Here is a 27750-nt window from a genome sequence, read left to right on the forward strand (position 1 = left end):
CCCTCTGTATGAACAGGTCCAGCCCTTGAACTGGCATTTTTCAAGCTTACTCTCAAGCAGTTTGTTATTCTGCCCAGATTAATAATGTGGATATGAATCACACTGCTATGGCTAGTGAAATACACTAGAAAAGTCCTAACCCAATCCTCCCAGCCCTCCTAAGGTCTATCAGCATGTTGGATTGCTATTTCACATTGACTCAAATCAACACATAACTATCTTGCAGCAGTGGGCGACATTGTATGAACTGGCTTAATTTGTGTTCCGGTATACAGCTATTTTTCCCATTGTGAGTAATTGGCTAATCAGTAAGAGTGAGGGGGTTTCTTGTTGAAACTGTTCCCATTTCCCTACCACCACCTCAACTTGTCCAGGAAGACATAAGAAAGTATTGGATGATTCCCTTTGTGGACTTGGTTCCTCTGATCTACGATCAGTAACTCCTGCATTTCCCCCAAGTGACAGGCAGGGACAATGACCTGGAGACAAGTAATACACATTTTTAGCACCTTTTCCTTCTGGTCTCTGGATGGCATTTCTTTCATAAACATTGTCCAATTACTTTTTTTTTTAAATTATTAATTACCTCTGGATTTCTGGGTTTTGCACTCTGTGAGGGGGTGGAAAAAACTTCCTTGATTAATACCTATATTGCTGGTGCAAAATGCTAGTGACTGCTACAGACAGGCCTGTTGTTTATGGTTCACATTTCTAAACAATCCTAGAGAAATCATAAATGCTGGTTCCCATTTGGACATTAGAAAGGGGTTGCCTCAGGAAGAGCTAAAGAAGACGGGGAGATGATTATCTGAGCATCAGATCCTCAGGCAGCCCTGGCCCTGAAGACAAGCCAAGAAAGGGTTTCCGCTCCCCGGCCCAGACTGATGTGCATGTGAGCATTCAGCAGCAGCTACAGACACAGCCACGCAGCGCAGAGACAGAAATCACCTGCAACACACCCAAACCAAACCACAGTATTAACCACATGCTCTTAGGGAGGCCAACACAAAAGTAAAGTAGTGGGAAGAACTACCAGCTCATCCTTCTAGCCTGCTATAAAGTAGCGGTTTTACAACTAAAAATTCCTATTTGAGCAGATTGACGGGAAGCAAACGACTCCACCTGCACAATTTTAAAAACTCCCATGAGCCGAACTCTAACAGAGAGTATGGCACCCACACGAGAAGGCTCAGTGACTGAGCAGAGCAGTTCTTCCACATGAACTTCCTCTTATTCAGTGAAAGAAGCAGATACAATTACCATGTAGTTTTCATTTTCATATGAAAGTGCTTTTTGTCTTTTGGCCAGGAAGGCACTTGTTTGATAAAGCACTTTAGGACTCTTAGGTATCTTCCTTCCTCTGAGACTTTTGTATAGGGAAAAGAAAGATCCCATGGTCAAGAACTCCTCATGATGATGCCGTAAGCTTCTGCTTCAAAGCAATGACATTTCTGGTACTTTCTACTTTTTCAGGCTCAAAGCCCAGTACCAAATGCAAGACTTCATTTTGTGGATCGCTAAGTTAAGCTGCCACAGTGACCTTATTTGAACTACCTAACTCAAGAATATGTGGAAAATACCTAAAGGCCAAACAGCAAGGGGGAAAACACATTAAAAAGGATTATCAAAAGTGATCCTCAAGGACACAAGACCAAGGAGAATATGACTTCATTATGTTCAAGAAACCAGAGTTTGGGCATAAATTATTAAGCCTACAAAAGCCAACTTTTGAGGCCAGCAATTTCGTAGGGAAATGCAATATATCAATGCAAAAACCACAAATGGAGATTACAGCTGCTTCTGTAACTGAACAAACAAAGCTCCTGCACGTAACTGGGATAGAAAAGCAGGAAAGAAGAGAAGGTGGTCCCAAAAAAAGGTCATGCTTCTTTATGAAAGGAGAGAAGTTGTCAGAGGGGCAGCTCCAGACTTGCAGCCACATCAGCTCACCTGTGGACGTTGGGAATACTTGCCATATTCATAATACCATAGTTCATCATCACCAGGACAAAAAGATGAATGGAATACCTTGAAGACAACAAAGTGAGTATTTAGATAATTTCTACGTGACCTGCAAGGGCTGGCAGTTCAGAGTGAGGGAATATTTTTCCATGCAAATGACATAAATGTGATGTCATATCAGGGTATCAGTAAACATGGATTAGCACAATAACATCTTTATAGCCTGAATATGCTACATAGTTTAATACTTACTGACAAGGTATTGTCAATGTGTTTCATTCAGAGAAAGAGCAGCCTAGCTCAAAGTGCACATTCAAACTAGATGCATCTTTTCCAAAAGAGGTATCTTCACAGCACACTGGTGTGGCTTTAACTTCCAGAACAAACATCACAGATTAAATACTTCACTTACAAATACTTTCATGGTTCATTTTACTTTGAGGGTTTGGGATGGTTATGCTAGTTAGGAATTCTTTTTTTTTTTTTTTTTTTTAAGATAACATAGGAAGTGCCTTCAGACTAAAAAGATGTAATCCAGAAAAGCTGATATGAAGTTTAAAAATATTTTTACCCAAGCCTTGTCTACATGGTGACTAAATACTCACCACCCAAAGCAGAAGACAGCAAAGTATATTCCAAAGAGGGTGGCAAACGCATGGCGAACAGCAGAGCTGACATGACTGGGACCCAAGTAAATACGAAACCAAAACGCAGCCAAAAGTGCAAACAGTTGACAGGCTACAAAATTGATCTGTAAAAGACAAACAAAACAAAAAATGGTTGTGATTCTTGGAGGAGGGAGGAAGGAATCTTTCCATTCTCAGAACAATAAAGAGTGGAGTCAGGAAAAGCGGGGGGGGAAGTGAGAGCAATGAATCTTTTGTTTCTTAGCATTCTCACTTGTGAGCCCAAGCAGTAACTTTCCTTGGCCAACGACAGAAGGGATTAAAAAAAGCATGTAGCCACCCAAAAACTCAGACAGAAGGAAGAGCAGGCTCCAGCTACTCGAGGTACAGGCAGGCTCTGGCTCTCCCCAGGGCAGGGCTCTGCTCGGCTGCCAGCAGCGCTGGCACACCAGCCCAGCCCAGGCGCAGGGGACGTCACCCCCAACTCCGTCCTGCTGGTGGGAGGTAGAGGCCGAAACGCAGACTGGGACTCTGAAGCATAGCCCCGGTGCCTGACTTTCTCCACAAACCCCAAAAGAACGGCAAAATCAACAATCCTGATGTGACACTGTTTCACAGGCAATAACTGGACAGCCGCCTTAGTTAGCTGAAATCCTCTACTCCACAGCATCCTCCAAGCAGGCCTTTCCACTTACCAATTTTTTGCAGTTCAAGACTGCAAACAACTTTGCTCTACCATCACGCAGACAGCTAAAGGAAAACTCTTCTCTACTGTTCTTTGGCTACTGCATGTCTCTATAGAGCACGGGATGCGGTCTGGCCCCATTGTAAGGCAGCAGCAATAGCAGTGGGAGCACAAGACAGGTATATGCGGAGGGCAAGTACTCCATGACTAGAGGCTACTCCTGTCAGACACAAGGACAAGCAAAAGCTTCAATGGCCTCAGAGCAAAACCGACACTGCCTTCTTCAAGTCACCTTCTCTTTGACAGCCTCAGCAAAAATCCCAGAAGTCAGAGGAACAACAGAGTTCAGGAGCTGTCTCTAACAGCATTAGGATACGACATCCCTAAGTCCAGCCTGGACCCTAGACAGCTGGAATTAAATTCATTTATTCAGCTGCAGTTCTTTTTTTATTAAAAAAAATTCACCGTGAGCTCTCTGGCAGCAAGTCATCCTAGACTGAGCAAAACTAAATAGGCTGCAACATTTAAGCAATCACTTGGATTAGAGGATTATCCAAAGCTGTCAGTCCAGGACAGGATGATACATCTCACTTGGAAATGCTCTGACACGTCGGCTGTCCAGAGGTGGTTGGATTCAACCAGGCTTCTTGTCAAAACCATTTACAATGTGTTTAACAAGACACTACAGCCCCAAACTGCTTTTATTCTGGTGGACTAGGTCCAACATGGTGCTGTTCAATCAAATGCTTTTATTAAAGGTTGGTTGGCTACATTGCTCGTGTTCCTTTATTTCAGCGATGCAGGCAGCCAAGCAATAGAATAATGCAATAATTTAAATATTTAGATATGCTGAATTTTAGTTCTTTGGAGCAGAGACTACATCTATTTATTTCTTGTTCATGTAAGCAACCAGCATTTACAACAGACAGTATCAAACACCCAAAAGCAAGTAATTAGCAGTGTCTTATTAGGACAATACTTAACGCTTTATTTAAATAAGACAATTCTTATTTTCTGTGCAAGATTTTAAAAGTGGGAGAAAAAAAATTGCATTGGTCTCACAAAATCCAGATACTGTAGTACAAATCCCAAACTCCCATCTGGTTTATTACAATACAGTGACACTCAAAACACTAACTCCTCCCCTCCCCTCCTTCCACAGCCAGAGGTACCGCAGAAATGGCTGAAGAGAGGACATATCCTACAGGGTTGCTCTGATCACATCCTTTCTAAGCAAGTTTCCAAGACTGATGGATGCCAATTCATCAACGACAATTCAGTGAACCTTAATCCCACCTCGGCCTGCTCCCACTTAGGGTCATACTAGTACATCCAGTGGAGCTCAACTTTGTGGCATGCAGAGCCCCTCTGATTCAGTATAAAGAAGGAAAGTGCAGAGACTCCAAGAAACCTGATGTGGCTGATTGTTTAAAAGACAATACCCCCTTCTGTGCAGCGTCAATCATGGAAGCTTTACACCAGTAAAAACCATCAAGATAAGCAAGCGTTTGCTTTTTACTTTCATCCAGTTCTTGTATGTTCAGTCTGAGATGTTAAAGATGCTGCAACTTCAGAGGTTCACACGTACAGCAAAATGCAAGTGCAAGATCCCATGGCAGACACACCTAAGGCAGGTAACCACAGCAGCAGCAGAAAGCAAGCAGCAGAGGCTTCATCACAAGCTAACATACAGTACACAGCAGCACAGCACCCTTGCGTACATATGCTGTTGCTCGCCTATACTATCAGTTCCTCTGAGCATGTGTTACCTGTGCTACTTGGATTAAAGTTAGCATGAGTACACCAACCGTTCCACTATCACATCTTCATTTTGTTGTGCAAATTAACCAAGACAATTTCTTCTCTGTGCTGCTTTTGCAGGAGTTGGGGTAAATCCTTGTACCAGGATAAAAGCAAAAGTACACACTAGCCTTATGTTTCAATCGGCTTTCAATTTATAAGGGTGGTTTCTGTAGAGCAGCCAAACACCACAGACCCAATGTACTCAGCAAGCAATAATTGCAGAACAGTAGTTTTCATTTACACTTTTTGTACTGAATTAAGCTAGAAAGTACCTTGCAGCGGAATGGCTACAACACACCATTAAAAGTTACAGATATGATTCAAAAACCTAAAGATTAACCTTACTTTTCAGGATCCGTAAATGACAGTGAGGGTGTTGAAGAGGCACAAACACACATCAGGATTCCTGAGTGTCATTTGAACATTATGTGACCTACCACAATAGCATAAGGGAAGTGAGAAGGCTGCACCCAATGCATTGCTTGGGAGATCGACTCCCAGATACAAAAAAAATGCAGTCTGAAATGCAGAAAGAGAAGATTTTCACTCACTGGCTGGGAACATTCATGCCTTTGCCTTTGCCCTCCCTTCTGAACTGCAACCACCACAGCTCTTCGGCAGCTTTCCAGGTTCCTTTCCCCCATGGCCATGTTTTTCTAACAGACAGCACTGCCCCTAAACACAACAGGCTGCATTTGTTTTTCTTTGTCTACCATTAAGGCTTTCAAGGGTTTTTGTGTGTATTTACAGTAACACGTACACATTACAAACAACATGATTGGTTTTAAAGGATTCATCAGCAGAGGGGTTGGGAGAGCGATACCAATGAACAAGAAAGCCAGGTAAATACAACAATTACTGATAAAACCTTTCTGTCATCCATGAGGTATTTGGTACCTGTTGGACTAAAACGTCCAACTAAAACGTTGTGGAACAGTACTGGAGAATCAGTCAAGCTCTGACTGAAAAGATAATGCTGAGAATGGAAGAAATGGGCGAGCGCATTGATGACTTCTTGTATCTGTCCACCTATAAGCCTGCACTTGAAATCTGAATGCACCAAGATGACCTCTGATTCCTGTGGGGTTCAGTCTGAAGATCCAACTTAGCTATGCAGAGCTCACTGCAAGGTCTAGCATCATAGCTAACTGCAAGACTGACTTTCAGAGGTGCTAAGGAATTGCAGAATACTTCTGCAGATCAATCCCTTCTGAGTTTACCTGAGCCAAACTGAAAGTGTGGATAAACCAGGACAAATCTTTTCTTAACTATAACCTGTCACAAAGAGAGGGAGGGAAGTTGGTTGTTTCTTGCGTTTGGGGAACGTAATGTCAAGACACCAGTAAAACTGGGGAGCTCCTTTCCAAGTGCTGAAAAATTTGTTCTGCCTGGCAGGCTGAACTCTGTATTTAAAACTGAGCACTAACTTGGTACCAGACCAGATCCGGTCTGTTCTCCACAGAGTAGTAGGGGGATATGGTAGCTTGTCATATGACTACCACCTCTATTTAGTTATTTATATGTAACATTTTAAGCACATGCAGCATTCACATGCATACACACAAAGTTCATCTGACAGTGACTTTACTGCACTCCATTTAACATGAATTTTATTCTTCACTCTACATATTTAAGGTACCTAAGTAAACAGATCCCTAAGTTTTTAAGAAACAAGTGAAGTAACAATCACACTTTCCTCCCTTTCCCTTCCCAAAGAGGAAAGGGTTCATATTATTCCCTTTTGTTTATTTCCACTGTTGCTAAAAACATTTTGTAAACAGTAAATTGAGGGCCTCTGAACATTGATGAATGGTGTCCACACAAAAATAACATGGAAATAGAAAAGAAATTATACAAGAATTAACCCTTCCCATTCTGACCCACTATTATAAGTCATTTGACCCATGTTTTTAGCTAGTCACATCTGTTCAGTGTTGCCATCAAATTTTTTTCACATCTGGTTTCAACTTTGCTAGCAGAAAAGAAACACCTTTGCTTTTTACAGTAATTTTCTTCCATGCTCTAGTGAGTAAGATGTAATAAAATCAGGAATCAGAGTACATGATATGTTGCCAAAACAAGACACTATCTTCCTTTCATTTTCCATGATTAAACATTGGAAGACAGAAAGGCAGCCTCATCACAGTATCCTGCACCAACATCTGGAAGACTTGTATCTGAGTCACAGCCAGCTGAAGACAGCCTTGCAATGCAGAAACAAGATATCTGCACTTTTGGAGAGAGAAAATCTGGAACAGCTCCAGATGGATCCAGAGCATGTAAACACCAGGTATGAACAACGAGGCGGAGGGGGGGAACCAAACCACAACATGCAGTTCCTCTCTTTATCCATTCACATTCTCTAGTAGCAATAACTCAAAGTGATGTTTAGACTGCAAAACTGAGTTTTATACAAAGTTAGCAATCAGGTCAAACCAACCGACCAAGCACCTATGATGTTTGCACAAGAATAACCAAACATAATGGTTTCAAGATCCCCTTTACTATCATGCTAAAATCAAAGCCCTCAAAGTACACAAAAGGTTAGTTCCATCTGCCTCAAGCCTTTGCACCTTCTCCCATTTTTAATAGGGTGAAACGGACTTGGCAAATGTTGGACTGGTACTGTAGGAAGGGAAAACACAAACTCCGCGGGACCTGGAGTCACCTTTTCAGTCACCTCCAACAGACAGGGCATATTGCATGGGAAAGGCAACTCTTCAACTTGCTAACCATTCTCAGAGGAAAACTATAAAACTTTTTTGCCCTATCTTTTATTGGGTCCCATTAACCACCTGCAGGTGGGCACTTTTAAGGGCAACAGCCAATTGGCAAGTCACACAAAAAAAGTTCCAAATACCTGGCATTAAATACGTGTGTCTCAAAATCTCAGCGTTTGGAGGACATGAGCCCATTGCTGATAACACTGAGTGGGAACAATTATCACCTTTTGTTCTGGTGGCAAACTAGCTCCATGATGGAGGTTAAAAAAAAGAAGTAGCAATTTGTCAAATTCCTCTAACAGGAAAGTCATGGAGCCATAGTGCATTTCCAAAAGGAGACAGGTAAATGCGTTGTTTGGTGCACTGGAAAATGACTGAAAAATCCACAAAAATCTTACAAGGAGAAAAAGGAAAGTACTTTTGCTTTTCCTAGCTAGAAGTTCTTGAGATGGGAAACAGAAGATACGAGAGGAGGCAAAACCTGGCTTTATACATTTCCACCAAATCATCACAAATAGTCTTGGTCACCGCTCACCGTAGTTCAGGGTAGGCTACTAATCACCCACTTCAGGAAGTTTCAATTCCCCTCACCCCACAAGCCTTGCATCTGCAAATCTCCCTATTGAAAGAAGTGGCAATAGACATTTGAGGGTTACTAGATCACAGTCTAGGAAGAGATAATAAATAAGATTAAGCATGTAGTCTGTTATTTTAGTGCTTTTAACATTTTCCTTATAGTTAACTACCAGGAAGAAAAATCCTGCATTCCGTTTTCACCACAAAAATACTTTGCTCTTCCTTTACTAGTTTTTTCCTCCCAGAAAAATTGATCTCGCTTTCCAAAAATCTAGGAGGATGTAGCATATTGACCACACAGTTCTCTCCAAACTCCAAATGGCAATTAAGTCCATTACCCAAACCAGACAGTCCTCTGTAAGCAAAATTCCTATTAATGCTATAATTCATTCACTGTGAAAATCACTATGAGAAATCATACTGCTAACTTGTCACTTGTTGGATGACAAGGTGCTGATGTGTCCTCCACAGCACACAACCTTTGGACAAAAAACAGGCATGTTGCACATTCATACACGTTCACAGACAGAGGTTCAAATGTGTTACGGCACACTTGTCAGGATACTCCCAGCTAGCATCCAGTTCCATGCCCACTTCAACGTGCAGCAGATGATGCAGACTGTCCTCAGATTATAGATATTGCAGAAGATACCTCCACTTTTAATCCAGGCCTTGTGCTTACCAGCCAAATGGAGAATAAGGCTTTAAATCTGCATTTCATCTGCTGAACAAAAGAGAGTGTACAAACAGAGGCCTCCCATGGTGGCTCAGTATAAAGTTGAAGTTGTAGCCCATGGTCAAGATACTCTGTATTTGCTGCTATCTACTAATGAGCTATTGAGCGTTACTTTAGGAGGCTGCTACAAGGTTTTTATCTGGTAAATTAGAATTCCTCCTCTATTCACTAACTTACCACAGACCACCAAACAGCTCTTTTCAGTATTTGGAAAAGCATAAGGAACCATGTTAATAGAAACTACTGATAGCAACAGCAACTCCTCCTCAAGTCAAGCCACTGTCTGTGGAGTCCAACAGTGCTTGGGCAGTATTCTGGAAAGGGGATGCCATAATAAAGCATTCCACTTCGCCAGAGTTCAGCCCCATCTTCCAGGATGGTGTCTTTCTTGCAAAGAATAAAGCAGGAACTACAGAAGTGCTATAACTTGTTTTCTCTGTTTAAAAGATAATTTTGCACATATAATCAGAGACACCTGGCAAACAACATGTTTAAGTTCACTTTGCTGGAGACATTTCTACTTTGATGTTGAAAAATAGACTGCTGTTATGATAGCATTTCGTAACATCCAAATTGTGATATTTAAAATGGGTGTGTTAAGAATGAGATGGAATATTCTTTAATCAGATCATCTCAAAGATATCTGATACTTACCGAAATTTTTCAAAATATTTTGATCTTCCAGACTATTTTTATGAACCATAAGGACAAATATTCTCTGCAGAGATGACTTAACTCTAAGCAGGGAGGGGACAAACACCCCCAAAAAGGAGGGCGATATCACAGAAACCATGTCAATTTTCCCACTGTAGAATTTTGACTTAGGCTTCCACGAAGGAAAAGGATTCGTGTAACATCATCTGTGCAGCTCTCCTTATTGCCCACAGTGGTATCGCTTTGCACAGAACTCAGTGCACCAAGAGCCAGCACAAACACGCATTGGTGAAGAAATCAGAATTGACTGTCACTTGCAAGATGCTGTATTTTCTGTCTACAGCCAGGCACTGGGAATTGCAAACAGCATGGATCAGAGAGGAGACAAATTCATTTACATTGGGGAAATACTGATACCACTACTGAAAAGTCACGTCTCCAATATTATACTGAAACAACTCATTTCTTTCTCATTGTAGGAGTCCTGTGGAAGATTTTGAGAGGGCAGGAGCAAAGGTTTGAAAATAGAATTTCTCTCATGGGAGAGAGGGAGACAGAAGTGTGTATGCATGCCTAATTTAAGATTATTGTCCTCTTCAGAAGCAGCATTAAGTTCTCATTCCCTGGCTTTTTTGTTGCTATTGCATGCGGAATATGGAGTTGGTAAAGTAGAATATGCCAAATTGACAGTATTTTGGCCTGTTGTGCTGTTTTCCTGGGTAAATTCTGCTGTTTCCCTACTTACAGCATCAAATATCCTTCCATGATTTAGACTATAAACTTGAAACAGATGTTCTTTCTGGATTACCTCTATGAAGCCACTAGCAGAATAATCACTAGCAGGACACACAAATATAGCTACAGAACAGATTAAACCCTGAGTCATCAGAAATTTTAAAAGAAAAACATTTAAGTCAAAAGTAAGCTTGAGAACTCAAATCTACATCATAATGCTAAGTCACACCCCCATACATTTACCTCTGATGGCTGACAAATTTAACGTGTGGACCTGATCCAAATACAGCTTTAGCTTGCTGTCAACAGCTCTTACAGTGAACTGTAATGACTCTGTATGTTGAACAGATGTTTAAGTAGTGATCATTTATGTGCAGCAATGTTCTGCCACTACCTGTAACTCAGTAATTACTGTTCTCTCAGTGAGTAATGCCAAAACATAGCACGATGAAATTCCCTTGTACCTGAGATAACCAGCACTAATTCCTACCTGTAATAGAAGGAGCAGTAAAATCAAACAAGCTGGAGCCTTTAGTCATTCAGGTGTTCTTTTTAAGCCAGAATGCCTTTAGGTTGTTAGGAGAGCTGCCTCTTTTCTTCAGACTACTCAGCAGTGAGGTAGCACACTAATTACAGTATCTTTAACCCAAAAAGAGTACTTTAAAAAGAATAATTTGACATACCTCTGTGCAGGTATAGTATCGCATGGTCTAACATGGCAAACATGTCTAAAAGCAGAACTACAGCCAGCAGGTCAGAGTATAGAAGATATTTTAATGAGAAAAGGAAAAAGTGGAGTGAAATGTCATTATCCAAATGGGAATTTCGACAGAAAAAAAAAACAACAAACAAAAACCAAACCAAAACCAACAAAACACCAGGACTACCAGCCTTCCTTTTCCAAAGGCTTCCGCAGGAAGCAGGAAGTCACTGGGATCTTGTACTTCTCTTAGGAAAGATGGCACCTTGTACCGCCTACCCTCCTTGCTTATGCATAGATTCATCCTGATGCAGAGGGAACAGAATGACCTTATCATCACATTGCTCCATCACTTTTCTCACAGGGTTCACTCAGAAGACCCGATTTAAGCATATGTAAAGTTAGGAGACAGATGCTGAAGTGAAAATGAACAGAAACAAGGAAAACAACAACTCCAGGAGAGTAAAATACAACAAAGCAGAGACTTGAGTGCCTGCAAAGCCTCCTCTGAAAATCCCTAGAGCTCTAGGAACCTCCCGTGGCAGGGACACCACAGCACTGTTTCCCCCCTTTCTTCGCCACCTGTACGGCTCAGGCAGCTAAGTGGAGCTTGGATCCTTAGTTTTCATAATCATTAAACACACCAGTTACTCATCTTTTTCTCAGAAATGAATTCTTGGATCACAGATATTGTTCCCAACTGGTCTTTTCAGACCTGATGAGTGCTCCCAAAGCCCAAACAATTATTTTCACACAATCTCTCAAAAGCATTGCCTAGCCCCTGCTTACCAACACCAACACCTCATCCACCGCAGACAGCAGGTGAGCAACAAAAAAGAAGCAGGACCAAGACAGGTTTCATCAGGCATGATCCAGCTCGAGTTCACTAGCCTCAAGTATTAACTGCTCCGGAGATTTCAGTCCCGTTTCTACTTTTGTATTCTTCAGTAAATAACTTCAAAGTAGCAGTGCTAGGAGTAGTATCAACATAGATCTGTGTTTTTCCTCCAGATTTAAAGGTTTAGTTTTTAAAAACTTAGGACACAGCACAGCAAGTCAAGCACCTTTTCACTTTGTACATAAGTACACAATTGATTTATTCAAAATGCAAAGAAGGAAGACAATACATACATATGTGTGTATACCCAGCCACCCTGCTGGCACGTCTTTCTGTGGCTTCAATGCAAATTATATTCCCCAAATACCAATGGGAGTTGCATGAACATAGGAATGTCAGGATCCTTATAGCAATGTTTCTGAAGTCCCAATTCAGAAACACTCTTAACTTTCAGGCCAGATGAAAGCCTTGCGCCTGCACACATTCACCAATTTAAAAATAAAACAGTAGGCTTAAAGTGCAATCCTTCACTAGAATGGGAACTGGCACATCTAAAATAACTTGCCCCGTTATTGCTGTTGCAATGTCTGTGCAATTCTATTTTCAGTTCCTTTTCTATAGAAAAATGTGTCAGTGGTCTTTAAAAATACACACCAATACAAACAGAGCAGTTTTGTTCACATTATCCCAGTGATGTCCCAGTAAGCGTATGCAACAGAAAGAAAGAAACATCAGTAAGGGAAAAAGTGCCAACTTGACAAGTTATTCCAAACCAAAAGAAAGTTGCGCTTTTTTCCCCCACTGTAGAAACTGTCAGCACTGTGTTAAATTTAGGCACATTATCCTTGGAATTAAGTGGCTTGATCAAAGACTAAATCCTTCAGACATCGCAATGGTATTATATAAGAATTTATTAGGCCCTTACACATCAAAAATCTGGAACATCCTGTATTTAAACACTCCATCATGCTCGTAGTAACTTAAAACAATGGCACTGTAAAAATTAATGTATTAGGACATGCTTTAAAAATTTATGCAAGGACTTTGCTAGAGGAAGGGATAGAATTTATCTGTCCTAACACCGATGTCGATACCTGAGCTAGTCCATCTAAATTTCTTTTATTGTCAATGGGGAAAAAAGGCAATTCTAGGCTGCAATTCATCTAATCCTAAAACACAAGTTTAAAACAGGTACTTCTACTGTAAAATCTGGAGGAGTAAGTTTAGATGTAGAAATGTACACTGCAGACTTACAAAGATGAACAGTAGCTATACTAAGCCATACTACACGCATTAATTTTAACAGAAGCAAAAAGAAATCTCTGGACTGTGAAACTGGACTTCCGTTTAGTTGTAAGAGATGAAATTTTCATAAATGACCCACAGTTCCTGGTGTTCCACTATTTGGTTTACCACTTAAAGACACCGTAAAATGGCACCATATTCCAGAAGCCAGTATTCTGCAATAAACAGCCCACTTCAAGCACCTGAAATAGAGCTGGGAGGCAGGGGGGAAGAAAGTAGTGCCAATCAGGAGGCACTTCTGGAAAAAAAAAAAATTGCTAGTATATCTACTGCCAGATATGTGTGGAAGAGTTTCAGGGTAACAATGCTCCTACACGATGGCTATAGTCAAACACACCCAGTTTCCTGCTTCCGCAAGCAGGTGCTGCAAACCTCAGTTCTTCCTGTCTTCTTCCTTGTCTAAGCAGTTTTGCATCTCTGAAACACCCAGCAACAACACTTGCAGAAGAAGGGAAGGAAAACTTTGTGAACAACAAAGAAAACGCTTTCAGTTGAGCTTAAAAACATCACTTCAGGGTACATCAACACAGACAGGTGAAGATCTATGTTTTTCTGCCCATGCTCCAACCTAGCAAAATGTGGGGCACAGATCTCAGGGTGCCACCATACCCTTTCCAACACTGCAGAGCCACTGAATTTGCTAAAAGAGGTACAGAAAATATTCCCAGCCACCTTTCAACACGGAACCCTCTCACAGGCAGAAGAGGATAGACAAAGATTTTGGGACGCCACCAGTAAGGGCCAGGGAAAATCTGCAGTGAGTCTGCTCAGACTTTTTTTCTTTTTTTGGTAGAATTAATTTTCAGTCAGCTCAACTTGTCCAGATGCACAATTGAGTTTTTTCACAAGAGAAGAAAAAGAAGCATGGCACAAGGGGAGGAAATATACGCAGAACCACCTTTTTTTGTAGTAAACTTTAGTCAGAGCCACTTATTTGACTGGGAAAATCACATTTTCAGTTTATATTTTGGCAATTATCTTTGCAAATATAACATAGTAACTCACTCTCTTTGTTTCCATAAACAATGAAAACTTTATATTCTGCAGTTGCTTGCAGAGTCCCCCATTTCCACTGTGGCCCTTGATTCTGCTGGCAAGCAAATTTTCTAGATAGCTTTTTTCTTCATTTTTTAGCCTATTTCCAAAGAGCTGTGTATGGGTTTTTTCTTCAATTCAAGCACAATTATCTTTGTTTCATTCCTTTGCTGTAACAGTGACTGTGTAGAATTAGCAAGCCTCCATAACTGCCAACTTCAGATACTCACTTTCACAATCATGAGATTTCACAGTCATAAAATACTGCTCTTCCCTATTGTTTTACAGTTTAAAAGTAAAATTATAGTTCTATGCTGTTTAATATAAGATATGTTTATCTAACCTTCATTCATGTGGGCTGCAGGCTTAAATTTAATCTCTTCAGAACCGTGGCAGGAAGAGAAGCCACAAATAAAACACGTACAGCGACAATATCCTGTTGTGGCTGGTTTTTCCTTCCTTATTTCTGCTCAAAATTTGCAGCACGCTCACTTCATGCTCTTTTATTTTGGATCTTGAACCATGCAAAAAGACAAGAACGTAGTCCCAGCTGTTTATTTATGCCTGTGTTACAAGTGCCTTATATCTACAGCAAATATCTCTGGAAGCTGAACTTTGGCGCATGTCTAATTTTAAGCGCTCAACTTCAGACACTATTGAAAACAAGTAACTTGGAGATGACAAGCGCTCAGGACTCGGCACAAGTCAAACATCTCAACCGTCACTAAACGGAAATATCTGGAAATCATTAGTACCTTTCTAAAAAGTCATGCTCTGAATGAATTCCAGGGGTTACCCCTTCAAATAAAAAAAAAAAAAAAAGAGAAAACATTTCCTAGTTTTCAAACTTAGCAACCAAATCAAAACAAAAACTAACAGGAAAACACACAGCGTGAGCAAGTGTCAGTTGGTGAATAAGCATAAAGAAATGTAAAGTAAACAATAAGAAAAAAAAAAAGATACTTGGATTTTGCTAAAATTTGATAAATTAATTCATTTGCACTATACTATATTTGAGGAAAAAAGATTTAATTTCCTTGCCTCATTAAAAGTATGCTGCCTTCTTTATATATCCCCACCAGAGTTCCATATTTCTATTTGCATACAGTATAGCAGAATTTTGGGTTATAACACTGATATTTTCCAAAGAGAGCTGCCATATCAGGAGGAAAAAAACCCACCCACGTTTGTATTACTTAACCACAGTATTATATTTCCCCCCAGGCGTATTCTTGCCATGTTTATGAGTCAGCAATAGCAGAAACTTAACTTGCTTTCCTTTACAAAGGACAGCAATCATTAGGCAACAGGAATATGTCTCATTTTTTCCCCTTTAACAGTTTGGAAAAAAAGAAAAGAATGCTCTTACATTTTAGAATGATTACAGTGATGCTCCTACTATGCAGTGACAAGCAACTTATTGTCCAAGAAACAACGTACAGCAACAAAATTCCAGAAACTCCAAGTAAGTGCTTCTTGAAATACTCTATGAACTTGAACATAGCCAGGGAAAAGAAATTCAACAATCCTTTAAGTTGCATAAATAATTGCAACTTCCCTTTCAAACAAGCCCTTTACACATAAAGCCGAAAAAAACATGCTTTAAAAGAACTAGGACATTGCATGATCTGCACAGCTGGCTGCAAAATTTATTTCCATCTCTTTATCACAAGGTTTTATACTACTAACATCTGGCTATCTCAGAAGCACTTTGAGAAAGCATTTCAGGTTTGATTTTTAGCAAACTTAAGATATCTCAAAATGCACATGGAGTTTTTCCCACTGCTACTATAGCACTAAAGTGCAGAGTGTGGTAGCATTTCAGCTTCCCTGATGCTGGAAGGCACCCGAGCAATGAGCACCACGTACTTTATGCAGGATGAGGGAGAGGAGACTGGGAAGGCGATGACCAAGGACCTGGGTCCCCGTTGACTGCTCAAAGCCTCTCCAGGGCACAATCCAATAGTTCCACCTGCCAGCAAATAAAGGAGGCCACCGTCTCATAGGCAGAAATAGTCCAAGCAATTGCAAAGACCTGATCCTAGACACAGCGAACCGAGGCATACCTGCCATTTAGGGTCTTCTCAACTGGTCTGGCACCTTGCCCTTATTAGTGACTACGCTCAAAAACTGAAGTGTCGGAGAAAAAGGAAAAAGAGGAGGCAGATACGGAATCAATTTTCTCCTAATAATCATTTAAACCCTGACTCGACTCTATCCGGGCCAAAAAAACAGGAAGCCTGACTGAGATAGCGGTGCACGTAAAATGTATGATTGATAAACAGTTCGATAACAGACTACTGATCAGGATGTCAGAACCCTACCAAAGGATGAAGGGCAGACTACACCAGACACCTGCTGGTGTAGTCTCTTCAAAGAGAATATGCAGATCACGAAACCCCTAAATACAGCGTTAAAGATATGCAGCATGCACTGAACAGAGAGGAAATGCTCTGCGTATGGACAAAAAAAACCCCCAACAGTTAAAAATCAGAACAGACAAGAAAGAGGATAACCAAGAGGGAAATACATTGCAAAGTATATAAGGGTCCAGTTACTTTCTATACGAACTAATAGAAGGACAGCTGTAGCTTGGGCTCCTTGAAAGTGGGATGTTGGAGAAGTGACCTCTCTTGGGCGTTGGCTGATCTTCCCTACAGAGATCTGCTGCTTCCTGCTGTATCACCATGTGAAGAAACTCAAGTAATAAATCCAGTGTCCAGTCAAGCCCTGGGAAGCGATGATGACTCTAGCAGACCCACTTACCCGTAACGGGAGCAGCCGCATGGGACTGCCAGCAGCGATTCGGGATCCCAAAAGCATCAGCAACACCAGAGGCAGAGCTGCCAGAAACCAGTGCCTGCAGAAGGGACAGGCCCAGAAAGAAGCCGGCAAAAGAATACGTACTTCCAAAAGCTTTCCCTTTTAAGCTATTAAGTATCTTACTCTAGATGCTCATGTTTTTCATATAAACACCCAAGTCCACACTGGCTCTAGCCAAGTTCTTGGCCTTAACATCCTCCTATTGAAATGGGGTTCACAGGCCAGTTCTGGACTGCATGAAAAAGACCTTCATTTTAATCACTGTTGAATCTGCAGCCTTCCAATGTTATCTCATTTTTCTCTTCATGTGGAGAAACACTGGGAGACAGAAGGGAAGAAGTCCTAGATCTATTTCATTTATGCTGCTCACGTATACCTTCAGCATGATCCCTCTGAACAGTCACATTTCTAAAGCAAACAACCCAGTTCCTTCACTTTGCTTTTGCATGTTTAAGAAAAGAAGTCTACCCTGTAATTTCTTCTCTTTTACCTCGTTCATATTTTCATTCTGGTTTCATGGCAAAGAATAGCTACAGTCATCTTCTGATTGACAAGACCAACTACAATGGGACAGAAACATCATTATGTCACCCATTTCCCTCTGCCCTGGACCATTCTTTGTTCTAATCCTCATTTTATTTACTAGTTAGCATCAGCAGAACATCTCTCAAACTTTCTTTTTCCAAACTGCTGAGCCCATTTTCCTCTCTGCAATGTTACGGTTGCAGTTGGGAACTAAGCGCCCTGGCAGAGAAGTAGCAATAAAGGTAACACAAAATTAAAGTGACATTCTCTGAATAAAAAACAAACAAATGTTTCCTCTCTCAAGAGTCTATCGTATTTCACAATGTACCACAGCAATATGCCTACACTTTCAACATACTTGTATAAAATAGGCAAAACCCACCCATACACTGAGTGCAGTGTTATTGTTGCCGTAGCAACTACAGACCACAATTTTTTGCCTCAAGAGAATTAGCATGAACACAAACATACACACAAAGGCATAAACAGCTGTGGGTGCTAACAGTGCCTACAACTCACTGTGGATATGTAACACTGCCATCAAAAACGGGATTCAATTAAAAAAGTAAGGCCTTTAACCTCCCAGTCACTGTCTCCAAACCATTTGTCTACACTTGCTTTTCACCTCCAATACAGCATAGTTGGCAAAACATCCTGAGAAACCCTACCGCATAAGAAGTATGAATGTAAGACAACTTAAACTCCGCTTGTGAGTGCACAAAGTAATTCTAAAACTCTCTCTCAAATAGATAAACCATTGATCTATCAGCTGGAATTTGCTGGTATAAATACTTACTGCAAACCGCAGGAGTCAGTGATTTGAACCTGCCCTCTGTGTGCACCCATGAGATAAACAAAATCAATTCCGTACTACCCTTTAACACTCCCTTGCACTGATAACAGAAGAAAACCTACTTTCACCAGTTTATAATGTCATTTAAGCTAGGTGTAAGAGTTAATTATTAAATCTTTTCTACTCAGTGATCCTTTAAAAAAAAAAAAGTTTAAAATAAAACCAATACATGAGCATGAAAACAAGCATGGAAGTTATTCGAGAAATGTTGGAAGCAGAGGGTCCTCAAACGTCTTGGGTTTTGCCTTGTCATTTTGCCTTCCCCATTCCTGCTCTATCTGCATACCAGTACCAAATTGCACTTGAACAAGAAATCACAAACGAAGAAACTGCTCAAGTCCAAATTAGAGCTTTTGTCACAAGACCAGGGCCTGTAGAGAAGCAAACACTCACCCTGTGCATGACAGCTGAAGTTTCTTTCTTGGCCTGAAATTGTTTAGTTTTTCAGTATTCTGCATGCAATGCAAAAGACTGATCCAAAGGAGTATTTTCTTTCTGAGATTTTCTTATCATGAGGGAAGCCCAAAGCACAGTAGAAAAATTATTTCCCACCCAACTTCATTAAGATGCAACATACTGTAAGTAGCCCCCCAAAAAAAAGTTCTAAAAAAAACATTTACGTCAGAAACCATTGCTTGTGCTTTTGTTTTTGCTTCGGTGCTCACCTATGATTTAACAAAAGCTGTTTAAAATGCCTTAAGCCAGGGAAAAAAGGACTGGTGAAAATGAACAATCAAGACCATATGAAGGGAGAACGATCAAATCCCACCCTGCTCTGGGGAAGGCCCACCCAAAGGGTTTCCCCTTGGCGGTTTTTCTCCACATGCTGCTCTCCCCGTTGGCAGAGGCAGGACAGGCTGACCCAGCTGAGCCCCGTGCAGGACGGACTGGATTCCACATTGTCAGAAGTGACCAAACAAGCCTGACCAGTGCTATGCTCTGAAGAAACCACCAAATGAAGGTCAGAGATTTCCACTATGCCTATCTCAGCAAGCGCTGTGGTGCAGCAGAAGTGGGTCTGAAGAGCAAAACAGCTGAGGATGAGGACCCCGCATTCACGTGACTCATTGTCTGGAGGGTCTCACTTCAGAGGAGCTGAACTCTGGTGCTGCGGGCTGCATGCCCTTTAGCAGCTGAAGCACTGCAGGCTCCTGGGGCGCATCTTTCGGCTTCACAGCCTCAGAAAGCAACTCTGTGTAGATGCTCCGGGGCCACTTCACATACAAAGTGTGCTAAGTAGGGAGAGCCAAGAGATTAATTCCCAAAGCGCATTCCTGATCCAAACTACAAGTTAACATAAACACTCCCACTATTAGTAAAGCACAGTAGAAATCTATGCATCAGGCTGTACTTTTAAGAGCAAGCCTGAGTTTCTGAAAGCTCTCCTTAGCCCTCACTAGACTACCTGAGCATCCAGGAGATGAGGTTTGGTACCCTCAAGGTTACCTGTAACCACTAGGTCACATACAGTGGGATTTTTTTCACTCCAAAGAGAAACACGGCCCATCGACATCAGACTTTTTACTTAGTTTTGGACAAGTACAAAAGGTTGGATTCACCTCTGCACTGATGCCAAGCCCAGCACTGCGGCCTCCCCGGCCCAGGGATTACCAGCACCACTTGCAGTTTGGCAAGTCTACCTCGAGCGCTGCCCATTCTCATGAACTGCAACAGGAGCTAAGCAGCAGCCAGGACATTAAATACCGTGCCAGGCTGGCCAACGCGCAGTAAATCCTAAGCATCAGGGGTTCCCCTGAAAGCACAGAGCCAGCTCTGTGCTCGGTGCCTAGACCCCTAGGCTGGAACCCAAGAGTCTTCGTCACTACTTTATATTGTCTCAAAATAGCTGCAGAGCACCACTAAATCAGTGCTGGTGTGATTAATGTGCAGAGAACGTTTCAGGAAACTTTATGCAGCACTTCAACATTTATTTTTCCAGATCTCGTTTAACACAAATGAGAAGGAAAGTGCTTAAAAGGGGGAAAATTGCAAGCGGCTGATTCCAGTTGCACTTTTGTCCCTTGCCAAATGAAAAACTTAATAGGACAGACTTTGTTTTCAAGGCATGAGGGATGTGGAAATATTTACACCCATAGTATCAAGACATCAGCCATGAGGCTCAAGAGTGCAGTGCCAAACTGAGTGAGAACACGTTGAAAAAGGCAGCACATGTTTCCAAGGCAGAAGAAAATGTGTATTATTGCTATCGTTAGCAATAGCTGACCTGAACAGAAAGAAATGCTTTGGAGACGGCCTTAACCTTTGGAAAGTACTATACCTCTGTCTCAGGAACATAAAGAATCTTGGGCCCTGCACAAGCAGGTGCAACAAGTCAGAGAGTGGATTTGCTCTAAATGCACAGAAAAGCCGTGCAGCCCACGAGCATATGAACTACCCTGCTTGCAGACACCCGTTTAGCTGGGGACCCAAAACAGGGTCAGCAAGACTACGCCTCTGTTCTTTACATCAAGCACTATGTCCTTCATAGCATTATAGTAAAAAGCTAATGATTTCTTCTAAGGACAAGAGTTTTACAAAATCTGGGTACGCAAAAGTCAGAAAATATCAAAATTAAAGTTGGTTTTGGCAACCTAAGTAATATCTCTCTATAAATGTGTTTTAAGATGTTGATTTCAAATTTCATTTTTGCTTACTGTTTTTCCCAAATAACTAAAAGTCACACAGCTTTATTTTTTGCAGTTGAGGGTGTCAGGCAGGGAGGCATTAAATCTGTCAAGTACTGCTGCAATTCAAAATGAAAACATAGAATTTTCAATTGCAAAATGACTGGCATTAGGAAATTAAAATGTAGCATAGTTCATACCAAACATGGACAGTTGTTGCTGTTGCCTTAGAGTAGTTTTTTTCAGGTAAAAATCAGATACTAACCGCACTTATGTCTTCAATGAACTTCCATCTTCAGTTATCTCACTTCCATCTGTAACAAATTATCTTTTTTCCTCGGCATTACATCTTCTAATGCCTCTATTGACAACCATTAAAGGAACCTCAAAGTTCCCAGCCTAAGGCTGTTGAGTTCCTAGAAACGTAATTTTTTATTTGACTTTTCACCGCCCAAAAAGTGGATTAGAAAAGTCATGCAGAGAGGTTTGGGACTAACACATCTGCTGATTAGCTAAACCAGAAAGCGTAGAAGTAAAACTGAAGTCAGACAGCAAAAGAGCTAGAAAATGTGAAATTTAAAAAAAATTCTGATTTCGGGATCAGAATTCATGTTGATTTTTATAGAAGGAAAAAATATACATATACTTTTTTCTTCTTTTTCCTTTTTAAACCAATTCATCAGCATGCTTTGGGCAGAGAACTATTCAAACTCAAGGAATGGTGGGAAGACATCTCTAATACTTCAACTATCCCAAGATAGTTGAAGTATCGTCCCACAGAGTGGCATGTCCCACAGTTCCCCAACAGAGTTAGTGTTTTATTTAAACTGCTGCCAAAATGTAAATATGCAGACCAGCTCCAATGAAAGGACTAAAATGAAAAATACGGTGTACAACCAGCAGCCAAAGCATCCAAAATTAAGTTTAAATGCACATTTTTTCCCCCTTTGGGGAAACACGGATGGCCTCATCAATGAAAACACTGAAGTTAAAAGCCCTCTGATATAAACATGAGAAGATGCTCACGCATTTTTTTGAGAGTCTCCTTGAACACAGAAACACAGTTCCCTGAAAGTCAAAAAACTTGGTCCTATCTGACATAGGTCAGGGTAAGGTCTGTTAAAATGTAAGGTTTGTTGTACGGCAATTGAAGATTTGCATTTGGGCTGCTACTTTTAAGGCAATAGGTAACCTGGGATATCAAGGGTACTGCAAAATAACCTTGAGAAGTGAAACTTTTTAATCTTGTGTCTTAACCCTTTGAATCTGAATTACTTCTAGAGATGCCTAGAGCTTAGGAAGGCATGGTAAAACTACATATGGATAAACAATGCCATTAAACTTACTTTTAATATACCTTTAAATAGTATATTAATTCCTTCACTGTATTTATATACACATGCACTTTGTTTACAGATATTACACTATTAAAAGTTTAATGTTTAACTTCCCATATCTCACTGATTTATGGTAGAGGACGATGTCCTAAAATTGATGATTTAGGGCATATATGACAAAAAAAGTATATACTTTGCCGAAAGTTACTGTATAAACATACTGGAGGGATGATGTTCCAGAATCAGTGATTTGGGGCACATGTGATAAGGAAAAAAAAAAAATCCAAACTCTTTTCCAAATGCTGCTGGAGGTATGTCGTTGACCTAGCCAGATATTTTTAGAACACAAGTCAGCTAAACTTCAAAGTCTGCTTTCCTGGGATACAAGGATGAATTCAATACAGAGTCTTTTCATCCTCCTTCAAGCTCATTAATCTTGTTACTGAATATAGCACTTCTTAAAAAATAATATTTCAATGCTAAATTCAAAGATAAATCATCTATTAAAGAGACATGCAAATACACGCTGAGACGTCAGGATTATTTTAGGGATGTTTCTGCTTTAGATGCTATGCTCTCATGCAGTACAGTGTCTGCTAAATAAAATGTGAACAGTCTGCCAGGTACACAGCACAGCTAGGAATTGCACTCTCTGTAATTCTGCGCTATTTTTAAACCTATGTTGTAATTTTTTAAATTTTAAATTAACCAATGTGAAAAATGACATTTTCATATTCATCCATGCTTCCCATAGTGAGTGATAAAATAGCTGCTTATTAGATGACAAAACATTTTCCACCTACCATTACTACAGCTTTTCTGCCCCTGCTATGAAAGGGTAACAATTATGACTTTCATTTTTCAGACCTTCAGCTCAACTTTTTTTCTGGTCTTTCTCGTAGACTGAAATCTCTCTCACAGCACAGACCTCATGGAAAACCACCTCTATAAAAGAAGGGACAAGTCCTCTGTGCACTTAACGCAGAGGCAGACACACACAGCTTTCACATACCGCAGTGACTTGGAGGGTCTAAACTCCACCTGTGCGCCTTTGTCTCTTGCTCTCTGGGCACTTCTCGGCATTTTTGAAGGCTCAGGGCCAGCCATGGGGAACCACCAGCCGCACGGACCGGAGGGAGATTTAGGCTGTCACCATCCAGCAGGCCAAGCACCGTGACGCTGACATACAGTGACAAACCAGAGACGACCTCCCCTGTTGCAGCCTAGCCACCGAGTGGAAGGGATAGAGAGCCTCTTAGCATTGCAATAAGCGACTCGTATAAAATCAGTTCCCGCTACACATGGCACTCATATCTAGCAAAAGTCTTTCATACGTAAAGCTCCATTCTGGGCAGAGGAGTAAGTGAACTTTTCCCCCTCAGCAAAAGCCCTCTCTCATTCCAATGAGGAAGGTAACCGACCCATCCGGCAAAAGAGCTCTGTGAAAGTGTTGAAAGTGTTTTTATTTCGTTTCTGAGGGCATTAGTACTGCAGGTCAGAGTTGAAACTCACGTCAGCTGAGGGGACAGTGGTGGCACAACGCTTCCATGCAGCGATCTGGGTATTTCCTACTTCAGGGCAGCAGAAATCCCTGGTGCTTGGCATGGTCCAGCACATTGCAGCAAGGCAAGAGGGGTGGGGAAGACTGTTTAAAGTGATTGATAGCATAATCTCACAGGGACAATTAAGCAGGGTTGAGGGGCTGGGGGGAAGGTGATTTTCAGGTGAGGAAAGCTGCGCTGCAGCTGTCCTGCAGTTCTGTGATGAACCCCAGCATGGGGGTTTCCTCCTGGCCCATCACTGCTCCGTGCCGCTGGAGCCAGGCGGGGTCATTCGCAGGGACAGCACCTACGCCTGCACGCGCGGTCGCACAGCCCAGCCACACTGCTAACCCCGGAGCATGTGCCCCCTGCTACTGGCGTGGGCTGAAGATGCAAACCACCAGACGCACAGGTGCTCACCATCGGCACCCATGAGACCGGGGCCCTGGGACAAACACAGCATGTAACCGGATGCAGCGAAGCATCCTCAGGCCCGGAAGAGCATGGGGAGAATTTTCTCCACGGACAACATCGTCATTGTATCACCTTGGCTGAATGGAAAGGCAAGTTTTGGAAAGCTTAGAAAGAAAAACTGCAGTCTGTCAAGTCTTCATTGTTCAGTGACCCAGTCAGACTAACACTGTACGTACGCCATGCTGTCACAAACAAGCTGGAACAGTAAATGTTTGCTATTCCTAGTTCCTTTGGTGTTCCCGTATTCATCAATCATGGCATGGAATACCTCAAAAAGGAAGCTATCGCTATTCATGTGCCTTCTCCTAAATTAATAGCTTATAATTAATTATAGGCCTTTATTGTTTGACTGTCTTAGGGTTAAGCAACAGATCTCTTTTTTGCATCAAAACCTGTTTTCTGTTAAAAAAGGAAAAACTGGCATTTTCAGATGTAGTGGTTTAATCTATCAAATGATATATTTCTTACTCAACTTCAAAAACAAACAGTAGTAAAAAATGACACATAGCACCAGCCACTCTGCAAACAGAAGAAAGCAAATAAATCTCAATCTTCTGTTGATTTTTACCAGCACGTCTGCTGCCTTGGTTTCTTCGAGCGCAGCTCAGCCTCCTAATAGTTTGGTGGAGACTTTTTCTGGTCAGCACAAACTTCCAGACCTAACTTCCTCGTTGCTGAAAGAATGCAGGAAGGCAGCAGGTGCACGCAGGCTTGAGAGACAATAAAAGGTGGCGGCGGGGGAGCAATGTTTTCTGCCTGTCAGGGGTCAGTTTAACTAGGAGCCTATAAACAACCGGACAACACCACTGCCAAAAATATATTACACTGGTAAGCATTTCGTACAAACTTGCGCGCCCGCAAGACCACTTTCTTGTACGCGTGCCTGTGCGTTTCACAGATCTCCATACACGCGCTTTGCGATTCCACCAGGCGCTTGTACTGGGCTGAAAGAGACTTCTGTCCCTCCTTCCTACAGCTCCGTAGCCACAAAAGCAGTGCCTTAACGCAATGATTTCTTACGAGGCCCGTTGCACCCGCCGTCCCGCACAGCGCCCGTTCCCAGACAGCTCACCGGAGGCGGGCAAGCACCTGAACTGTTTAAGCGTTTCAAACTTTGCCGCAGTTGGCTCAACACCGCGACTTAGAGCATCCAGCAGCGGCAGCGACTTCTTGCAAGAGCACGAAAAGCGTCAGGCATTGCCGGGAAAAATAAAGGGCTTTCACCGCAACGACACCCAGCCAGCCCGGCAAAGCCGCACGCCTCGACCCGACCCCGACCCCGACCCCACCTTGCTCCGCCGTGCGCCTTCCTCTCCCCGAAACCCGTTTCTACCCCAAACACTTCCGCGGGGGACGGTGTCTCCGCGCTGCCCCCGAGGCCCTTGGGCAGATGCAAGGCGTGACAGCGAGGGGCTTCTCGTCTCTGCCGGAGACGTCTCTCCCCGCGCAGAGAGACCCCCGCTGCAGGACACAGGCAAGAGCCCCCCCGGCACGGCACGGCACGGCACGGCACGCAGCCTCACCTGATCCAGCGGGATGCCCAGCAGCCCGCTCAGCGGGTGCAGCAAGGTGGAGCCGGTGGTGCGGTGCGGGACGCCGGGCGGCTCGGCCATGCTGCATCCCCCCGCCGCCGCCGCCGCCGCCGCCGCCGCGCGCCCCCGGCCCGCGCGCACCTGCGCGCGCCGCCCGCCTGGCCCCGCTCCGCTCCGCTCCGCGCCCCGCCGGCCGCCGCCCCGCCGCGCCGGCCGCCGAGCCGCAGGGGGCGCTCGGCGGGGCGGGGCCGCCGCCAACGGCCGGGGGCGGGGCGGGCGCCGGCCGGGCCCCGCGGGCGGGGCGGGGAGCCGGGAGCCGTCGACGTCCCCGGGGCCTCTCACCTGTCGCCTCCCGTCGCCGCCGGGAGAAGGGGGGATGTGGGGGTAGGCGGCCAAGCCCGCGAGCGGGGGTGGTCTGTTGTAACGGCCGGCTGCCTCGGCCGGATTCGAATTTGAAAGGCAACTGCTCCGTCCTGAGGGAGCCGCCGCCCCCCTCCCTGCGCCATCGCGTTTCGGGAAGTGAAGAGCATCCTGCGCGTCCCCTCCCGGGGGTCCCTCCGCCCGGCCCCGCTCCGGCAGCCCCGGCCCAGGGGCCGGAGGGGTGGAGCGGTGAAAGCCGCGGTGGCGGTGCTCGGCACTGGGGTGAGAGGAGCGGGCGCGGGGCTTGCGCTTGGCGAGGGCAGGGGTGCGTTGTGCGTGTGGTGACAGCGAGTGGGCCCTGGTGGGGGTGCACGGCACCCGCTTGCAGGGGCACCGGGCTTACCGTGCGCCAGGTGAGCTCGGTTCAACCAAGTAGGCACCAAAAGTCGCGGCTAAAACCAGTTTCCCTGACCACTCAGCTTCTTGTCAGGAGCATTAACTTCTCTGACACCTGCAGGGCCAAGGTGCCAGTTCCAACTGCCCCAAGCAGAGGAGAGATGGAGTTTCACAACTGAAACAGTTGTAAGAAGGGTTTTGTTGGTTTTTTTTTAACACAGATATGTTTTTTTCAGTCATTGCTCTTAGAAGTACTAATGTTTTTAATGGGGAGTTACCAAGCATTCAGCCTGTCTTTCACATTGCTGGAAACTAAGATGTGTGCGATTTGGGGGAACAGTGACTTTTCCTTGATAGGGGAAAAAAAATGAAAAAGGAATAGGAGTTTTAACTGATATGTTTATCTTGTAAGCGAAATATGGCCATTAAAAAGATACTTCAGCCAAGATCATCCATCTGCAGGAGTGTTCTTACACTTGCCCCGGACAATGTAGTATTGTGTTGCAAGGAGAACTCGGGCAATGTTGCAAAGCTTTCTCTTCAGCTCGCGCTGCTGACGTGCTTAGAACCTGAAACACCCCAAAGGTTCTTTGCAGGCTTGGTTTCAGGCTCTTTAATAGGCCTGTCATTTTCTCTTCTTCAAATAATTGCCAACAGTGGTAGCTGAAACTGTAGTAGTGGCTTAAAACAGTAGCGTGACATGTTCAAAGTGTCCTACTTACGCTGTGCAAGTGAGTGCTGTGCTGGAAAACCCATCCAAAAATTGTTCAACAGGGAAGGAGTTTTACAGCAATGACATTCTCTTAATAGTATTGTTCAAGTGGTGCCAGTTTGAATATATATAAATATATATATACATGCACACACATACTTTAAGTAGGGAGAGTAAGCTGTTTAGAAGGACTGC

At 43.0% G+C, this 27750-nt stretch overlaps 1 protein-coding gene across 3 annotated transcripts in view; it reads right to left on the minus strand.

Annotated features, from left to right (window-relative positions):
* MBOAT1 (membrane bound glycerophospholipid O-acyltransferase 1) overlaps nt 1-26233 on the minus strand; it is a 57511-nt gene extending 31278 nt beyond the window's left edge. For 2 of the 3 annotated variants that reach the window (XM_075142810.1, XM_075142811.1), the window contains exons 1-3: nt 26079-26192; nt 2568-2713; nt 1951-2028 (exon numbers count right to left, since the gene is read on the minus strand). In XM_075142810.1, coding sequence (XP_074998911.1) covers nt 1951-2028; nt 2568-2713; nt 26079-26168 — 314 coding nt within the window. In that variant the 5' untranslated portion in view covers nt 26169-26192. Of the gene's footprint in view, nt 1-1950; nt 2029-2567; nt 2714-26078 lie in introns of all 3 variants that reach the window. The other variant, XM_075142809.1, reaches the window with a different exon arrangement.
* Nucleotides 26234-27750: the final 1517 nt, after the last annotated feature.

Source organism: Calonectris borealis, chromosome 2 (assembly GCF_964195595.1).
Source record: "Calonectris borealis chromosome 2, bCalBor7.hap1.2, whole genome shotgun sequence".
In the NCBI taxonomy this organism is placed as follows: Eukaryota; Metazoa; Chordata; class Aves; order Procellariiformes; family Procellariidae; genus Calonectris; species Calonectris borealis.